This window comes from Aegilops tauschii, chromosome 1 (assembly GCF_002575655.3).
Source record: "Aegilops tauschii subsp. strangulata cultivar AL8/78 chromosome 1, Aet v6.0, whole genome shotgun sequence".
NCBI classification, from domain to species: domain Eukaryota; kingdom Viridiplantae; phylum Streptophyta; class Magnoliopsida; order Poales; family Poaceae; genus Aegilops; species Aegilops tauschii.
The window spans coordinates 491,297,583-491,317,537 of record NC_053035.3 but is presented as its reverse complement, the minus strand read 5'-3'; the positions used below and the strand labels follow the sequence as shown (position 1 = coordinate 491,317,537).

The following is a 19,955-nucleotide window of genomic DNA, read 5'->3' as shown; positions in this document are numbered from 1 at the left end:
GCCCATTACTGACCTGCCTTCCGCAAACTTGGTACTGGGCTTCGCGTGATGATCATTATAACGTAACCCGGCCCCTCCTGGGTGGGTGACTCTAATGGTTATATCCTCAACAGGTAGTATGGAGAGGCAAGATCCTAGCTATGGCGAAGTTGTACACACGAGTTTTACGAGTTCAGGCCCTTCTCAGGAGAAGTAACAGCCCTACGTCTCGGAGCCTGGAGGCGGTCGACTGGATTATGCGTATGTGTGTTTACAGGGGTGCGAACCCTTGTGCATGTGGAGGGGGTGGCTTATATAGAGTGCGCCAGGACCCCAGCCAGCCCACGTTACAAGAGTTTTAAGGTACATCAAGAGAGGAGCGTTACTGGTAACGCTAGTAATAAAGAGACATAATGATCATTAAAGCTATGGTGTAATGTCCAACCGTTGCAGAGCAGAGTGGCTTTAGATCTTCTGGCAGTCGAGTGACGGTCTCCGTGGTCGAGTGACTCCGAGTCTCCCGAGTGGAATGCTTCATGGTCGAGTGGATGATGACTCCTCTTTGAATGCTTCTGGTTTTAGGGTGATGTCCTTGGGAAGGGTATCTAGATCAGGCCTATGACCCTACCCTAGGTACATAGCTTCATCACCAGTCACATACCTAAAATGGATATGGATGCAAACACAACCTCTGTCTTCCTCCAACGTGGCCCGCGCCCGCCCTACAACGCCCACGTCCTCCACAGCGGCCTCCCATCCCCTGTCGCTGCCCCCGTCCTCCACCACACCCGCCCCCTCGCCGCGGCAGCCGTCGTCCGCCGGCGGGGTCCCCGTCCTCCGTCGCGACACGCCTGCCTCCTCGCCGAGGCTTCCCCTCGTCCACGAGGTCCCGTCCGCCATCGCGTCCCCCTCGCCGAGGCCGCCCTCGTCCGTCGGCACCCTCATCCACAGCGGCCTCTCTTTCGTGCTCAACGAACGCAATTGCCACCCCCAGCAGCGGGGGCGGGCACCGCCGCCGGTAGCCAACTCGTCCTGAGCCGAGGCCACCGATCCCTCGTCCGACTCGCGCTCAAGCAGGGTGCAGGTAATTAAATTTGATTCATGTTAGATTGTAGATTGATGTTGGTGATTATATGCACATCAATATAGATTGTACGTTAACAGGGCTTCAGAGGAGTGTCTGCAATATTGTGAAACGTTGATTAGGAACAATTTGGACACTCAATGTTTTAATTTTTTAGCATAAGTGATGCCCAAATTTTTTGTGCATACATACTATGTATGATTGGTTGATGTAGAACTTATTTCAATGGTCAAAATTGGATTGAGATTGCCACACAACTCGGGATGCAAGCTGGGAGCTCATTCTTACTGTTTCTTCACGAAAATGAGGAGGCTCATGAGGGTGGCAACAAAATCTATCTTTGGTACAATGTCCCACAATCACCGTAGTATGTACTTTGGGTGCTGATCAGAATGCCGTATATATATGCACTTCTAGAACATATATGTTGTACTATTGTACTGTAATATGTAAATTCTAAACATTAGATAATTTGTTTAATATATATATGTTTATTGCTTCGTGTTGTACAAATATTGTTGCTTCATAACAATTATATAGTGGTTAACGTATATATATACTGCAATATGTATCTTAGTTTCATGCAAAACACAGCCAAGGCAGCCAAAATGCTGCCACAGCTGCAGATTTTTTAATTTTCACGGCAAAGCTTATTAGGGCATGTCCAACGCTGTTCGCTTATACAGGCGCCAGGATCATTATCCCATCGAGTTCCCGGCTGATTAGCAGTTGGGCCGTCAAATCCCAGTGTCAAGTGCGGCATCGACGCAAAGCTGGCATCCGATGCTTGGCCCTTTTCTCGGCTACACCAAGCGCCCCTGATAGCGTAATTAGGCTATGGAGTTAGCGCCATGCATTGGGAGCTAGGGCGCTTAGACATTTTCTATTTTATGGTATTTATTAAATTTCCTTCATAAGCGTCTCCTTAAAGAGTCCAACGTTGGACATGCCCTCAGTGGCGGCACAACGGCTGGGAATTTGATCCATGCTGGCACAACGGCTGGGAATTTGATCCTAGCGCCTCTTACAAGCGCCCCCGCCGGACATGCCCTTAGGGCATGTTCAATGCTAGACGCCTACACAGGCGCTTACAATGAAAAAAATAAATATAAAAAAAGTTAAAAAGGCTCTAGCGCTAACCCTTTCAATGGCAGGCGCTAATAACGATTGCTAATAACGGGCTTTCCACATATTAGAAACAAAGGCCCGGCCATCTCGTACAAGAAGAAAAGAGCGGAGCGCTCGGTGCCCAGGTTGGCATCGATGCTGGACCCGACGCTGTGAATTAACGTGATAACTGCCGATCTATCGGGATTAAATTCCTAGCGTCCTCTTCTAGCATCTCCCATTGGAGATGCCCTACAGAAGCAAATGGAAGAAACATCCAATTTATTTGGCCGCCCATGCATACAATCCATCCTTCTAGCTACTCGGCGGGTCCAAGATGTCGATGGCTAATTGGATTAGTCGATCGTTCTCGTCATTCTCGCTTTCAATGGGATCACGAGGGACCTTCTCGATCTCTCCAATGCCCATCAGCACCATGTCGCAGTCAATAGGCGCACCCACGGTGTCGGTCAGCTCATCGGCCGCGTTGTCGACGCGTCCGGCGTGAAGGTCGTCCAGGGCGGCGGCCACCTTCGTGGCCATGGTCATGTAGAGTCTGGTGCAGGTGTTGAGGTCGCGCACCAGGTCGGAGATGATGCCCAGCGTAGCCGTCACGTTATGCGCGATCTGGTTGGTGGCGATGATGCCGCGCTGCAGCGTGTCGTTCGCGGAGCCGGGCGTCGGGCCAGGCGAGAGCACGCTCGTGTTGACGGCAGGGGAGACACCGGTAGTGAGGATAGGGGCGATGGCTGCTCCGAAGAGGAGGAGCAGGGCCAGGGAGGATCTCATGGTGATGTTATGTGCGAGGTTCAAGTTCAACGGCGGCGTCGTACAAAGCCGTGTATCCTCTGGGATTTATACTAGCGGATGAGCCTTTTATTTTAGAAAAGAAGGTAATGCAATCCTGCATGAACGGGATTTGTTCATTATGATATGATATACTTCCTTTTGAAGAACATTGTACTGTTTCTGTCTTAGGCAATTTCCCTTTATTTGAGGTCGTTAATCAACATTATGGTGCTGATGGATTCTCGTCATTAATCATCCCCAAAATATGCAAGATTTTGCAAACTTGGAAAAGCTGTCATGAAATAATCCTTCATATCAATCCGGGTAAGTGCGAACCAACCTGTGGATGGATGGTTAGAGGGACACTGGTATTCCCAGCCCACCAGGTTTCTGATGCTCACATTATTCCTGAATTTATTTCAGATTTTCCGGCGATGCGCTTTTAGTGGTAGGAGAAGTTCCCGTCGATGACAATGGCGGCTACGGTGACTTCATAAATCTCAAAATGATATGTCGGCTCGGTCTCTCGAAGATGCCCATAGGGATAGGGTGTGCGTGTGTGAAATTCATAGGGATGAGTGTATGCGCATATGTACGAGCGCTTGCGTCTATACTGTGTTAAGAAAATCAATCCGGTAAGTAAATCTTCCAAATCTACTGTGCCAAAGCAATAGACTCACAGAGACCAACCAATATTACCCGTGAAAAAACCTACTTCCAGTATTTGACGTGGAGGTTGACGAGCGCTTGCATCTGTACTATGTTAATAAAATCAATCTGGTAAGTAAATCTTTCAAATCTACCGTGCCAAAGAAATAGACTCGCAGAGACCAACCAATATTACCTGCGAAAAAAACCTACTTCCAACATTTGACGTGGAGGTTGACGGCAGCATACTGTCATAGCGCGAATGGGCCAAGAAGCACGACTGCCCTCCTTGGGGCCGAGATAGGACAGCAGGTGAGCATAACAATCCTCGCAAAATACCCCAACGTCACGGCAAAGGTCAACTTCCACCTCAGAAAACATATTACCTGCGGACAAAGTTAGTTGAAGCCGGCCGCTCCATCCCAATCGATTTACGGATTCAGGGAGCGCCCACCTGTTGGACAGGCGGGATACTTGGCGTGACTAGCCAAGAATAACGACTCACGCGATTATACACGCGACTCGATCGTGATGACATCCCGACGCCCGACATGCGACAACTTTGGTCCAAGGAGCTACCCACCCCATGTGCTTTACAGACAAGATCATGCAACACCAGTTCTCGGAAAGGTTTAAACCCATCAACATCGAGCAATACGACGGAACCATGAACCCTGCTGTATGGATTGAGGATTTCCTCATGCATATTCACATGGCCTGAGGCGATGACCTCCACCCCATCAAATACCTATCCTTGAAGCTCAAGGGATCAGCTTGGCATTGGCTTAACAACCTACATGAGAACTCCATTGGCAATTGGGAGGACCTCGAGAACGCCTTCCAAGCAAACTTTCAGGGCGCCTATGTCTGCCCTTCGGATGCCGATGACCTCGGCCATATCGTACAAGAACCAGGGAAATCAGCCAGGAAATTCTGAAATCGGTTCTTGACCAAGAAAACCTAGATAGTAGACTATCCGGACGCAGAGGCGATAGCCGCTCTTTGTTGGAAATATGCCCTAGAGGCAATAATAAATAGGTTATTATTATATTTCCTTATTCATGATAATCGTTTATTATCCATGCTAGAATTGTATTGATAGGAAACTCAGATACATGTGTGGATACATAGACAACACCATGTCCCTAGTAAGCCTCTAGTTGACTAGCTCGTTGATCAATGGATGGTTACGGTTTCCTGACCATGGACATTGGATGTCGTTGATAACGGGATCACATCATTAGGAGAATGATGTGATGGACAAGACCCAATCCTAAGCCTAGCACAAGATCGTCTAGTTCGTTTGCTAAGAGCTTTTCTAATGTCAAGTATCATTTCCTTAGACCATGAGATTGTGCAACTCCCGGATACCGTAGGAATGCTTTGGGTGTACCAAACGTCACAACGTAACTGGGTGGCTATAAAGGTGCGCTACAGGTATCTCCGAAAGTGTTTGTTGGGTTGGCACGAATCGAGACTGGGATTTGTCACTCCGTCTAAACGGAGAGGTATCTCTGGGCCCACTCGGTAGGACATCATCATAATGTGCACAATATGACCAAGGAGTTGATCACGGGATGATGTGTTACGGAACGAGTAAAGAGACTTGCCGGTAACGAGATTGAACAAGGTATCGGGATACCGACGATCGAATCTCGGGCAAGTAACATACCGATAGACAAAGGGAATTGTATACGGGATTGATTGAATCCTCAACATCGTGGTTCATCCGATGAGATCATCGAGGAGCATGTGGGAGCCAACATGGGTATCCAGATCCCGCTGTTGGTTATTGACCGGAGAGTCGTCTCGGTCATGTCTGCCTGTCTCCCGAACCCGTAGGGTCTACACACTTAAGGTTCGGTGACGCTAGGGTTGTAGAGATATTAGTATGCGGTAACCCGAAAGTTGTTCGGAGTCCCGGATGAGACCCCTGACGTCACGAGGAGTTCCGGAATGGTCCGGAGGTAAAGATTTATATATGGGAAGTCTTATTTTGGTCGCCGGAAAAGTTTCGCACTTTATCGGTATTGTACCGGGAGTGCCGAAAGGGGTCCGGGGGTCCACCAGCCCCGGGGGGCCACATGGGCTGTAGGGGGTGCGCCTTGGCCTATATGGGCCAAGGGCACCAGCCCCAAGAGGCCCATGCGCCAAGAGATAAGGAAAAGGGAGAGTCCTAAAGGGGGAAGGCACCTCCGAGGTGCCTTGGGGAGGAAGGACTCCTCCCTGGCCGCACCCTTCCTTGGAGGAAGGGCCAAGGCTGCGCCCCCCCCCCTCTCCCTTGGCCCTATATATAGTGGGGGGGAGGGAGGGCAGCAGCAATCCTAGCCCCTGGCGCCTCCCTCTCCCTCCCGTGACACCTCTCCCTCCCGTTAGTGCTTGGCGAAGCCCTACCGGGATTCCCGCTACTTCCACCACCACGCCGTCGTGCTGCTGGATCTCCATCAACCTCTCCTCCCCCCTTGCTGGATCAAGAAGGAGGAGACGTCGCTGCTCCGTACGTGTGTTGAACGCGGAGGTGCCGTCCGTTCGGCGCTAGGTTCATCGGTGATTTGGATCACGACGAGTACGACTCCATCAACCCCGTTCTCTTGAACGCTTCCGCTCGCGATCTACAAGGGTATGTAGATGCACTCCTTCCCCTCGTTGCTAGATTACTCCATAGATTGATCTTGGTGATGCGTAGAAAATTTTGAATTTCTGCTACGTTCCCCAACACTCTTAAGCATAGTATCCACGATAAGGGGGTCAAAGCCGATTGCATAGGACATCTCTGTACTTGTGGCCTTTCATTTTTGAAAAGGGGTAATCTTGTTATGTTTGCCGAAACTCTATTTAGAACATGATTTGCAGTCATCAAACCCCCTACCATTCCCTAGGAAGTCCGGGTGTGTTCAAAATGACATTGACCAAATCAGTTAAATGCAGTTCTTTCGTTCGGCAACCCCATTTGACTGGACCGAATAAGGAGGTGTTCTTTCATAGATTATACCATGTTTCTTAGTAAATTGAGCTAGTTGGAAAATACTCTCAACCATTATCCGACCAATGTCTTTTGATCTTTCAATTATATTGATTCTATGCTTCGACTTTATAGATTTTAAAGTAGTGCAAATTTTGAATAGATATACCATACAATATCTAGTAGAGTCATCGATCAGAGTGAGGGCATGTTCTTTTGGGGCTTATGGCTGGCTATGAAAATAAGGTGTCCCTCCCCAACTTATTTAACGTACTAATTAAAGATTAACTAGTAGGCTTCTCAAATAAAAAATTAGCTTGTGCTTCTTTAATAAGTTGCGGACGAGACAACTTATTTTCACAGCCACACATAAGCCCCAAAAGAACCAGCCATCATGATATATCTTTTCACCCTTTCTCAACACATCATTCATCTCACAAAGATTTGAAGATATAAAAGATCACGATATATGGCGACTATTCCATTTTTAAACGATAGATACGAGCGTCGCCCTTCTCCCCTCTAATTACATGCATGCGTTACTAAAGGAAATATGCCCTAGAGGCAATAATAAAGTTGTTATTTATATTTCCTTATATCATGATAAATGTTTATTATTCATGCTAGAATTGTATTAACCGGAAACTTAGTACATGTGTGAATACATAGACAAACAGAGTGTCACTAGTATGCCTCTACTTGACTAGCTCGTTGAATCAAAGATGGTTAAGTTTCCTAGCCATGGACATGAGTTGTCATTTGATTAACGGGATCACATCACTAGAGAATGATGTGATTGACTTGACCCATTCTGTTAGCTTAGCATTTGATCGTTTAGTATGTTGCTATCGCTTTCTTCATGACTTATACATGTTCCTATGACTATGAGATTATGCAACTCCCGAATACCGGAGGAACACTTTGTGTGCTACCAAACGTCACAACGTAACTGGGTGATTATAAAGGTGCTCTACAAGTGTCTCCGATGGTACTTGTTGAGTTGGCATAGATCGAGATTAGGATTTGTCACTCCGATTGTCGGAGAGGTATCTCTGGGCCCTCTCGGTAATGCACATCACTATAAGCCTTGCAAGCAATGTGACTATAATGATTTAGTTGCGGGATGATATATTACGGAACGAGTAAAGAGACTTACCGGTAACGAGATTGAACTAGGTATTGAGATACCGACGATCGAATCTCGGGCAAGTAACATACCGATGACAAAGGGAACAACGTATGTTATGCGGTTTGACTGATAAAGATCTTCGTAGAATATGTGGGAGCCAATATGAGAACCAGGTTCCGCTATTGGTTATTGACCGGAGACGTGTCTCGGTCATGTCTACATAGTTCTCGAACCCGTAGGGTCCGCACTCTTAACGATCGGTATTATGAGTTTATGTGTTTTGATGTACCGAAGGTAGTTCTAAGTCCCGGATATGATCACGGACATGACGAGGAGTCTCGAAATGGTCGAGACATAAAGATCGATATATTGGATGACTATGTTTGGACATCGGCATGGTTCCGAGTGAGTTCGGGCATATATCGGAGTACCGGGGGGTTACCGGAACCCCCCGGGGAGTATATGGGCCCTAATGGGCTTTAGTGGAGAGAGAGAGAGGAGAGGCCAGGGCAGGCCGCGTTCCCCTCCCCCTCTGGTCTGAATTGGACTATGAAGGGGGGGCGGCGCCCCCCTTTCCTTCCTCCTTCTCTCCTAGTCCAACAAGGGAAGGGGGAGGAATCCTACTCCCGGTGGGAGTAGGACTGCTCCAGGGCGCGCCATAGAGGACCGGCCCTCTCCCCTCCTCCACTCCTTTATAAACGGGGGAGGGGGCACCCCATAGACACACAAGTTGATCATTGATCTCTTAGCCGTGTGCGGTGCCCCCCTCCACCATAATCCACCTCGGTCATATCGTCGTAGTGCTTAGGCGAAGCCCTGCGCCGGTAGCTTTATCATCACCGTCATCATGCCATCGTGCTGACGAAGCTCTCCCTCGACACTCTGCTGGATCGTGAGTTCGTGGGACGTCACCGAGCCGAACGTGTGCAGATCACGGAGGTGCCGTACTTTCGGTACTCGGATCGGTCAATCATGAAGAGGTACGACTACATCAACCGCGTTGTCATAACGCTTCCGCTTACGATCTACGAGGGTACGTGGACAACACTCTCCCCTCTCGTTGCTATGCATCACCATGATCTTGCGTTATGCTTTAGAGACGGCTGCATTCACGTTAAATAGGGCAGCATCTAAATCCGTTGAGACGACACCTTATGAACTATGCTTATGTGAAAAAGCTTCAACCTGATAAGCTCGAACCCAAATCGGAGAAATGTGTCTTCATAGGATACCCAAAGGAAACTGTTGGGTACACCTTCTATCACAGATCCGAAGGCAAAACATTCGTTGCTAAGAATGGATCCTTTCTAGAGAAGGAGTTTCTCTCGAAAGAAGTGAGTGGGAGGAAAGTAGAACTTGATGAGGTAATTGTACCTGCTCCCTTATTGGAAAGTAGTTCATCACAGAAATCTGTTCCTGTGACTTGTACACCAATTAATGAGGAAGCTAATGATGATGATCATGTAACTTCAGATCAAGTTACTACCGAACCTCGTAGGTCAACCAGAGTAAGATCCGCACCAAAGTGGTACGGTAATCCTGTTCTGGAGGTCATGTTACTTGACCATGACGAACCTACGAACTATGAAGAAGCGATGATGAGCCCAGATTCCGCAAAATGGCTTGAGGCCATGAAATCTGAGATGGGATCCACGTATGAGAACAAAGTGTGGACTTTGGTTGACTTGCCCGATGATCGGCAAGCCATCGAGAATAAATGGATTTCCAAGAAGAAGACTGACGCTGATGGTAATGTTGCTGTCTACAAAGCTTGACTTGTTGCGAAAGGTTTTCGACAAGTTCAAGGAGTTGACTACGATGAGACATTCTCACCCGTAGCGATGCTTAAGTCCGTCCGAATCATGTTAGCAATTGCTGCATTTTATGACTATGAAATTTGGCAAATGGATGTAAAGACTACATTCCTGAATGGATTTCTCGAAGAAGAGTTTTATATGATGCAACCTGAAGGTTTTATCGATCCAAAGGATGCTAACAAAGTATGCAAGCTCCAGCGATCCATTTATGGACTGGTGCAAGCATCTCGGAGTTGGAATAAACGTTTTGATAGTGTGATCAAAGCATATGGTTTAATACAGACTTTTGGAGAAGCCTGTATTTACAAGAAAGTGAGTGGGAGCTCTGTAGCATTTCTAATATTATATGTAGATGACATATTGTTGATTGGAAATGATATAGAATTTCTGAATAGCATAAAAGGATACTTGAACAAGAGTTTTTCAATGAAAGACCTCGGTGAAGTTGCTTATATATTAGGCATCAAGATCTATAGAGATAGATCAAGACACTTAATTGGACTTTCACAGAGCACATACCTTGACAAAGTTTTGAAGAAGTTCAAAATGGATCAAGCAAAGAAAGGGTTCTTGCCTATGTTACAAGGTGTGAAGTTGAGTCAGACTCAATGCCCGACCACTGCAGAAGATAGAGAGAAAATGAAAGGTGTTCCCTATGCTTCAGCCATAGGCTCTATCATGTATGCAATGTTGTGTACCAGACCTGATGTGTGCCTTGCTATCAGTTTAGCAGGGAGGTACCAAAGTAATCCAGGAGTGGATCACTGGGCAGCGGTCAAGAACATCCTGAAATACCTGAAAAGGACTAAGGATATGTTTCTCGTTTATGGAGGTGACAAAGAGCTCGTCGTAAATGGTTACGTCGATGCAAGCTTTGACACTGATCCGGATGACTCTAAGTCACAAACCGGATACGTGTTTATATTGAACGGTGGAGCTGTCAGTTGGTGCAGTTCTAAAGAAAGCATCGTGGCGGGATCTACATGTGAAGCGGAGTACATAGCTGCTTCAGAAGTAGCAAATGAAGGAGTCTAGATGAAGGAGTTCATATCAGATCTAGGTGTCATACCTAGTGCATAGGGTCCAATGAAAAAAATTGTGACAATACTGGTGCAATTGCCTTGGCAAAGGAATCCAAATTTCACAAGAGAACCAAGCACATCAAGAGACGCTTCAATTCCATCTGCGATCAAGTCAAGGAGGGAGACATAGAGATTTGCAAGATACATACGGATCTGAATGTTACAGACCCATTGACTAAGCCTCTCTCATGAGCAAAACATGATCAGCACCAAGACTCCATGGGTGTTAGAATTATTACTGTGTAATCTAGATTATTGACTCTAGTGCAAGTGGGAGACTGAAGGAAATATGCCCTAGAGGCAATAATAAAGTTGTTATTTATATTTCCTTATATCATGATAAATGTTTATTATTCATGCTAGAATTGTATTAACCGGAAACTTAGTACATGTGTGAATACATAGACAAATAGAGTGTCACTAGTATGCCTCTACTTGACTAGCTCGTTGAATCAAAGATGGTTAAGTTTCCTAGCCATGGACATGAGTTTTCATTTGATTAACGGGATCACATCATTAGAGAATGATGTGATTGACTTGACCCATTCCGTTAGCTTAGCATTTGATCGTTTAGTATGTTGCTATTGCTTTCTTCATGACTTATACATGTTCCTATGACTATGAGATTATGCAACTCCGGAATACCGGAGGAACACTTTGTGTGCTACCAAACGTCACAACGTAACTGGGTGATTATAAAGGTGCTCTACAGGTGTCTCTGATGGTACTTGTTGAGTTGGCATAGATCGAGATTAGGATTTGTCACTCCGATTGTCGGAGAGGTATCTCTGGGCCCTCTCGGTAATGCACATCACTATTAGCCTTGCAAGCAATCTGACTAATGAGTTAGTTGCGGGATGATACATTACGGAACGAGTAAAGAGACTTGCCGATAACGAGATTGAACAAGGTATTGAGATACCGACGATCGAATCTCGGGCAAGTAACATACCGATGACAAAGGGAACAACGTATGTTGTTATGCGGTTTGACCGATAAAGATCTTCGTAGAATATGTGGGAGCCAATATGAGCATCCATGTTCCGCTATTGGTTATTGATCGGAGACATGTCTCGGTCATGTCTACATAGTTCTGGAACCCGTAGGGTCCGCACTCTTAACGTTCGGTGACGATCGGTATTATGAGTTTATGTGTTTTGATGTACCGAAGGTAGTTCAGAGTCCCGGATATGATCACAGACGTGACGAGGAGTCTCGAAATGGTCGAGACATAAAGATCGATATATTGGATGACTATGTTTGGACATCGGAATGGTTCCGAGTGAGTTCGGGCATATACGGGAGTACCGGGGGGTTACCGGAACCCCCCGGGGAGTATATGGGCCATAATGGGCTTTAGTGGAGAGAGAGAGGAGAGGCCAGGGCAGACCGCGCGCCCCTCCCCCTCTGGTCGAATTGGACTAGGAAGGGGGGTGGCGCCCCCTTTCCTTCCTCATTCTCTCCCCCTTCCTTCTCTCCTAGTCCAACTAGGGAAGGGGGAGGAATCCTACTCCCGGTGGGAGTAGGACTCCTCCAGGGCGCGCCATAGAGGGCCGGCCCTCCCCCCTCCTCCACTCCTTTATATACGGGGGAGGGGGGCACCCCATAGACTCACAAGTTGATCATTGATCTCTTAGCCATGTGCGGTGGCCCCTCCATCATAATCCACCTCGGTCATATCATCGTAGTGCTTAGGCGAAGCCCTACGCCGGTAGCTTCATCATCACAGTCATCACGCCGTCGTGCTAACGAAGCTCTCCCTCGACACTCTGCTGGATCGTGAGTTCGTGGGACGTCACCGAGCCGAACGTGTGCAGATCGCGGAGGTGCCGTACTTTCGGTACTAGGATCGGTCGATCGTGAAGACGTACGACTACATCAACCGTGTTGTCATAACGCTTCCGCTAACGGTCTACGAGGGTACGTGGACAACACTCTCCCCTCTCGTTGCTATGCATCACCATGATCTTGCATGTGCGTAGGAATTTTTTTGAAATTACTACGTTCCCCAACAATTACAATGAATCATTATTCTCCTACGTGCACTCCTGTGGAGTAGAATGAATCACTCTTCCCCCATGTGTACTTCTCTCTTAATTAACTCTAATTACAAGCATGTATGCACTAGAAAGTCATTCTAGATTTTCCCTATTTCGAAACTTCAAAATATTTTCTAGTTCAAACCGTCGGTTCGATTGAAAACTCATTTTCACATAATAAAAGTTCAATGCAGTGAGACCTTCGAAAGTAGATCTCATATTGATATGTTTCGACGATGATTTTCTTCTGTAAGAAGTTACTGTACTTGGGCTAAATAAGTTATCATACATGTGGCATATAAGTTATCATTATGTTTATTTAGAAATTAACAAGCATAAAAAATAATGGTCCTACAACCTTTCTTCTCACATGCGCATGCATGCATGCACTAGAGGACAAAAAGCTGATGTCGACCTGTCGATTCAATTAAAAAATCATTTTCATATAAAATTCAACACGACGAGACTTTTGAAAGTAGATCCTATGTTGATATGTTCCGACGTATTTTTTTCGGATAATATTTTTACCAAGGTCTAGGCAAAGTAAGTTATGAAGTCTGCGCTGTGTATATTACCATATTGCTTTCACATAAGTTATCATGGATGTTTATTAACAACTTTTATCCCGGGGTCAAAAAGTTACCGTGGTGTTTGTACGAGAGTTATTAGCTCTGTTGTATGTATATGATCATGCTATTTACACTGGGAGTTACCGGAGGTATGTTTTTAACAAATTTTATCCTAGGGTAAAGTTACAACGTTGTTTGCGTGTGAGTTGTCAGCTTTGTTGTATGTATAGTACCATACTATTTATACAGAATTTATCGTGGGATAATTTCAATATTTTTCCCCGGTTAAACATTACCATGGTGTTTGTGTGTAAGTTTTTAGATTTGCGGTTCATATTACCATGTTATTTACACAGAAGTTATGGGGGGTGTTTTCAACAACTTTTTTCCTGGGTCAAAAAATTACCATAGTGTTTGTACGTGAGTTACCTGCTCAGCAACGCGTAAATTCATGCTATTTAAACAAAAGTTATTGGGGGTATGTTTTTAATAACTTTTTTCCCTGTTCAAAGTTACCATGCATGGTATTTGTACGTAAGTTATCAGGTCTGTGATGTGTATATTACTATGCTATTTACACATAAGTGATCAGGGTATGTTTTCAACAACTTTTTCCCTGCGTCAAACTTACTACGGTGTGTGTACCTAAGTTATCATGTGTGTGGGGCATATATTACCATGTTATTTATATAGAAATTATCGAGGTATGTTTCAACAACTTTTTTTTCTGGTCAAAGTTATGAGGGTGTTTGTATACCAATTATCAGGTTTGTGCTTATTTTTGTGGTCTATGTCTACTGCCTTATAGTTTTACAACAGATAAAATTCTTTATAGGAGTCATGGACATAGCCTACTCTAGTTGGTCAATAGGCTTTGCCTAAGCCGACAATGACCAGAGCTTGAGTCCTGAGAGAGTTCACCGCCTCACTTTATTGGTACTAATGGTGTCAAGTTTCTCGCTGACACTTGTGAGATTATTATTTTTGCTTGCACACACATTTAACACTTATAACCTTTGATATTGCTAATTTTTCATACTGAACTAAAATTTGTTAGACACGTCATGGAACCAAAAATGATATCACAAGTCGTGAATACAAAATATCATATTCGAATTCATTGCAAACATGATTAATAGCTTTTGGTCAAAAATTTGACAAACATAGGAGGATCAAACCAATCCCCCGTAGATTGGTTTCACTGTTTCATGCTAACCAAACAAGGCTAAGGGAATCTCCAACGCTGACCTGATGTCTACTACGCAACCTTCTTCTTGTAGACGTTGTTGGGCCTCCAAGTGCAGAGGTTTGTAGGACAGTAGCAAATTTCCCTCACGTGGATGACCTAAGGTTTATCAATCCGTGGGAGGCGTAGGATGAAGATGGTCTCTCTCAAACAACCCTGCAACCAAATAACAAAGAGTCTCTTGTGTCCCCAACACACCCAATACAATGGTGAATTGTATAGGTGCACTAGTTCGGCGAAGAGATGGTGATACAAGTGCAATATCGATGGTAGATATAGGTTTTTGTAATCTGAAAATATAAAAACAGCAAGGTAACAAGTAATAAAAGTGAGCGTAAACGGTATTGCAATGCGTTGAAACAAGGCCTAGGCTTCATACTTTCACCAGTGCAAGTTCTCTCAACAATAATAACATAATTGGATCATATAACTATCCCTCAACATGCAACAAAGAGTCACTCCAAAGTCACTAATAGAGGAGAACAAACGAAGAGATTATGGTAGGGTACGAAACCACCTCAAAGTTATTATTTCCGTTCGATCTATCATAGAGTTCGTGCTAGAATAACACCTTAAGACACAAATCAACCAAAACCCTAATGTCACCTAGATACTCCAATGTCACCTCAAGTATCCGTGGGTATGATTATACGATATGCATCACACAATCTCATATTCATCTATTCAACCAACACAAAGTACTTCAAAGAGTGCCCCAAAGTTTCTACCGGAGAGTCAAGACGAAAACGTGTGCCAACCCCTATGCATAAGTTCACGAGGTCACGGAACCCGCAAGTTGATCACCAAAACATACATTAAGTAGATCACGTGATATCCCATTGTCAAGACATACATCAAGTGTTCTCAAATCCTTAAAGACTCAATCCGATAAGATAACTTCAAAGGGAAAACTCAATCCATTACAAGAGAGTAGAGGGGGAGAAACATCATAAGATCCAACTAAAATAGCAAAGCTCGCGATACATCAAGATCGTACACCTCAAGAACACGAGAGAGAGAGAGAGAGAGAGAGAGAGAGAGAGAGAGATCAAACACATAGCTACTGGTACATACCCTCAGCCCCGAGGGTGAACTACTCCCTCATCGTCATGGAGAGCGCCGGGATGATGAAGATGGCCACCAGAGAGGGATCCCCCCTCCGGCAGGGTGCCAGAACAGGGTCCCGATTGGTTTTTGGTGGCTACAGAGGCTTGCGGCGGCAGAACTCCCGATCTAGGTTTCTTTCTGGAAGTTTGGGTATATATAAGAGGTGTTGGCTTCAGGAACAAGTCAGGGGGTCCCCGAGGCGGCCACGAGGTAGGGGGGCACGCCCAGGGGGGTAGGGGGCGCCCCCCACCCTCGTGGTGGCCTCGGGACTCTTCTGGCCTATCTCCGATGCTCCGTGGCTTCTTCTGGTCCAAAAATAATCTCCGTGAAATTTCAGGTCAATTGGACTCCATTTGGTTTTCCTTTTCTGCGATACTCAAAAACAATGAAAAAACATAAACTGGCACTGGGCTCTAGGTTAATAGGTTAGTCCCAAAAATCATATAAAATGGCATATAAATGCATATAAAACATCCTAGATGGATAATATAATAGCATGGAACAATCAAAAATTATAGATACGTTGGAGACGTATCAAGCATCCCCAAGCTTAATTCCTGCTCGTCCTCGAGTAGGTAAATGATAAAAACAGAATTTTTTATGTGGAATGCTACCTAACATATTTATCAATGTAATTCTCTTTATTGTGGCAAGAATATTCAGATCCATAAGATTCAAGACAAAAGTTTAATATTGACATAAAAATAATAATAATACTTCAAGCATACTAACCAAGCAGTTATGTCTTATCAAAATAACATAGCCAAAGAAAGCTCATCCCTACAAAATTATATAGTTTGGCCATGCTTCATTTCGTCACACAAAATGATCCCATCATGCACAACCCCGATGACAAGCCAAGCAATTGTTTCATACTTTAGTATTCTCAAAGTTTTTTCAACTTTCACGCAATACATGAGCGTGAGCCATGGACATAGCACTATGGGTGGAATAGAATATGATGATGGGATTGTGTGGAGAAGACACAAAAGGAGAAAGTCTCACATTGGCGCGGCTAATCAACGGGCTATGGAGATGCCCATCAATTAATGTCAATGCAAAGAGTAGGGATTGCCATGCAACGGATGCACTAGAGCTATAAATGTATGAAAGCTCAACAAAAGAAACTAAGTGGGTGTGCATCCAACTTGCTTGCTCACGAAGACCTAGGGCATTTGAGGAAGCCCATTGTTGGAATATACAAGCCAAGTTCTATAATGAAAAATTCCCACTAGTATATGAAGTGGCAATACAAGAGACTCTCTATCATGAAGATCATGGTGCTACTTTGAAGCACAAGTGTGGAAAAAGGATAGTAGCATTGTCCCTTTTTATTTTTATTTTTATTTTATTTGGCCTTTCTCTTTTTTTATTTGGCCTTTCTTTTTTTGGGACAATGCTCTATTAATGATGATCATCACACTTCTATTTATTTACAACTCGGAGATTACAACTCGATACTAGAACAAAGTATGACTCTATATGAATGCTTCCGGCGGTGTACCGGGATGGGCAATGAATCAAGAGTGACATGTATGAAATTATGCAAGGTGGCTTTGCCACAAATACGATGTCAACTACATGATCATGCAAGGCAATATGACAATGATGAAATGTGTCATAATAAACGGAACCGTGGAAAGTTGCATGGAAATATATCTCGGAATGGCTATAGAAATGCCATAATAGGTAGGTATGGTGGCTGTTTTGAGGAAGATATAAGGAGGTTTATGTGTGATAGAGCGTATCGTATCCCAGGGTTTGGATGCACCGGCGAAGTTTGCACCAACTCTCGAGGTGAGAAAGGGCAATGCACGGTACCGAAGAGGCTAGCAATGATGGAAGGGTGAGAGTGCGTATAATCCATGGACTCAACATTAGTCATAAAGAACTCACATACTTATTGCAAAAATCTACAAGTCATCAAAAACCAAGCACTACGTGCAGGCTCCTAGGGGGATAGATTGGTAGGAAAAGACCATCGCTCGTCCCCGGCCGCCACTCATAAGGAGGACAATCAAAGAAACACCTCATGCTTCAAATTTGTTACACAACGGTTACCATACGTGCATGCTACGGGACTTGCAAACTTCAACACAAGTATTTCTCAAATTCACAATTACTCAACTAGCACGACTCTAATATTACCATCTTCATATCTCAAAACAATCACCAAGTATCAAACTTCTCATAGTATTCAATGCACTCTATATGGAAGTTATTATTATACCCATCTTGGATGCCTATAATATTAGGACTAATTTTATAACCCAAGCAAATTACCATGCTGTTTAAGACTCTCAAAATAATATAAGTGAAGCATGAGAGTTCATCTATTTCTTCAAAATAAAACCACCGTCGTGCTCTAAAAAGATATAAGTGAAGCACTAGAGCAAATGACAAACTACTCCGAAAGATATAAGTGAAGATCAATGAGTAGTTGAATAATTATGCAACTATGTGAAGACTCTCTAACATTTAAGAATTTCAGATATTGTTATTTTATTCAAACAGCAAGCAAAACAAAAGAAATAAAATTATGCTCCAAGCAAAACACATATCATGTGGTGAATAAAAATATAGCTTCAAGTAAAGTTACAGATAGACGAAGACGAAAGAGGGGATGCCTTCCGGGGCATCCCCAAGCTTAGGCTCTTGGTTGTCCTTGAATATTACCTTGGGGTGCCTTGGGCATCCCCAAGCTTAGGCTCTTGACACTCCTTATTCCATAGTCCATCAAATCTTTACCCAAAACTTGAAAACTTCACAACACAAAACTCAACAGAAAACTCGTAAGCTCCGTTAGTATAAGAAAATAAATCACCACTTTTGGTACTGTTGTGAACTCGTTCTAATTCATATTGGTGTAATATCTACTGTATTCCAACTTCTCTATGGTTCATACCCACCGATACTACTCACAGATTCATCAAAATAAGCAAACAACACATAGAAAACAGAATCTGTCAAAAACAGAACAGTCTATAGTAATCTGTATCATTCGAATACTTCTGTAACTCCAAAATTTCTGAAATAAATTGTTGGACCTGAGGAATTTGTCTATTAATCATCTGCAAAAATAATCAACCTAAAAGCACTCTCCAGTAAACAATGGCAGCTAATCTCGTGAGCTCTAAAGTTTCTGTTTTTTACAGCAAGATCACAAAGACTTCACCCAAGTCTTCCCAAAGGTTCTACTTGGCACAAACACTAATTAAAACATAAAACCACATCTAAACAGAGGTTATATGAATTATTTATTACTAAACAGGAGCAAAAAGCAAGGAACAAAAATAAAATTGGGTTGCCTCCCAACAAGCGCTAACGTTTAACGCCCCTAGCTAGGCATGATGATTTCAATGATGCTCACATAAAAGATAAGAATTGAAACATAAAGAGAGCATCATGAAGAATATGACTAGAACATTTAAGTCTAACCCACTTCCTATGCATAGGGATTTTGTGAGCAAACAACTTATGGGAACAATAATCAACTAGCATAGAAAGGCAAAACAAGCATAACTTCTAAACTTTAAGCACATAGAGAGGAAGCTTGATATTATTGCATTTCCTACAAGCATATGCTCCTCTCTCATAATAATTTTCATTAGCATCATGAATTAATTCAACAATATAACCATCACGTAAAACATTCTTTTCGTGATCTACAAGCATAGAAAATTTACTACTCTCCACATAAGCAAATTTCTTCTCATGAATAATAGTGGGAGCAAACTCAACAAAATAATTATCGTGTGAGGAATAATCCAATTAAAAACTAAAATCATGATGACAAGTTTCATGGTTATCATTATTCTTAATGGCATACAAGTCATCACAATAATCATCATAGATAGCAACTTTGTTCTCACAATCAATTGGAACCTCTTCCGAAATAGTGGATTCATCACATGACCTCTCCAAATCCACTTTCATCAATATAATCATCATAAGTAGGAGGCATGCTTTCATCATAATAAATATTCTCATAAAAACTTGGGGGACTAAACATGTCATCTTCATCAAACCTAGCATCCCCAAGCTTGTGGCTTTGCATATCATTAGCATCATGGGTATTCAAAGAATTCATACTAACAACATTGCAATCATGCTCATCATTCACATATTTTATGCCAAGCATTCTATGTAATTCTTCTTCTAGTACTTGAACACAATTTTCCTACCCATCATTTTCACGAATGACATTAAAAAGATGAAGCATATGAGGCAACCTTAATTCCATTTTTTTGTAGTTTTCTTTTATAAACTAAACTAGTGATAAAACAAGAATCAAAAAGATTTGATTGCAAGAACTAAAGATATACCTTCAAGCACTAACCTCCCCGGCAACGGCGCTAGAAACTGCTTGATGTCTACTACGCAACCTTCTTCTTGTA

At 43.7% G+C, this 19,955-nt stretch overlaps 1 protein-coding gene across 1 annotated transcript; it reads right to left on the bottom strand.

Moving 5' to 3' along the window:
- Window positions 1-2,485: 2,485 nt before the first annotated feature.
- Window positions 2,486-2,959, bottom strand: LOC141039189 (uncharacterized). The gene has a single exon (XM_073506507.1). The coding sequence runs from the start codon at window positions 2,957-2,959 to the stop codon at window positions 2,486-2,488; it is 474 nt and encodes a 157-aa protein (XP_073362608.1).
- Between the last annotated feature and the right edge of the window lie 16,996 nt (window positions 2,960-19,955).

Excerpts from the sequence above, each read along its gene's own strand:
- LOC141039189 (XM_073506507.1), bottom strand. The coding sequence starts at position 2,959 with ATGAGATCCTCCCTGGCCCTGCTCCTCCTCTTCGGAGCAGCCATCGCC.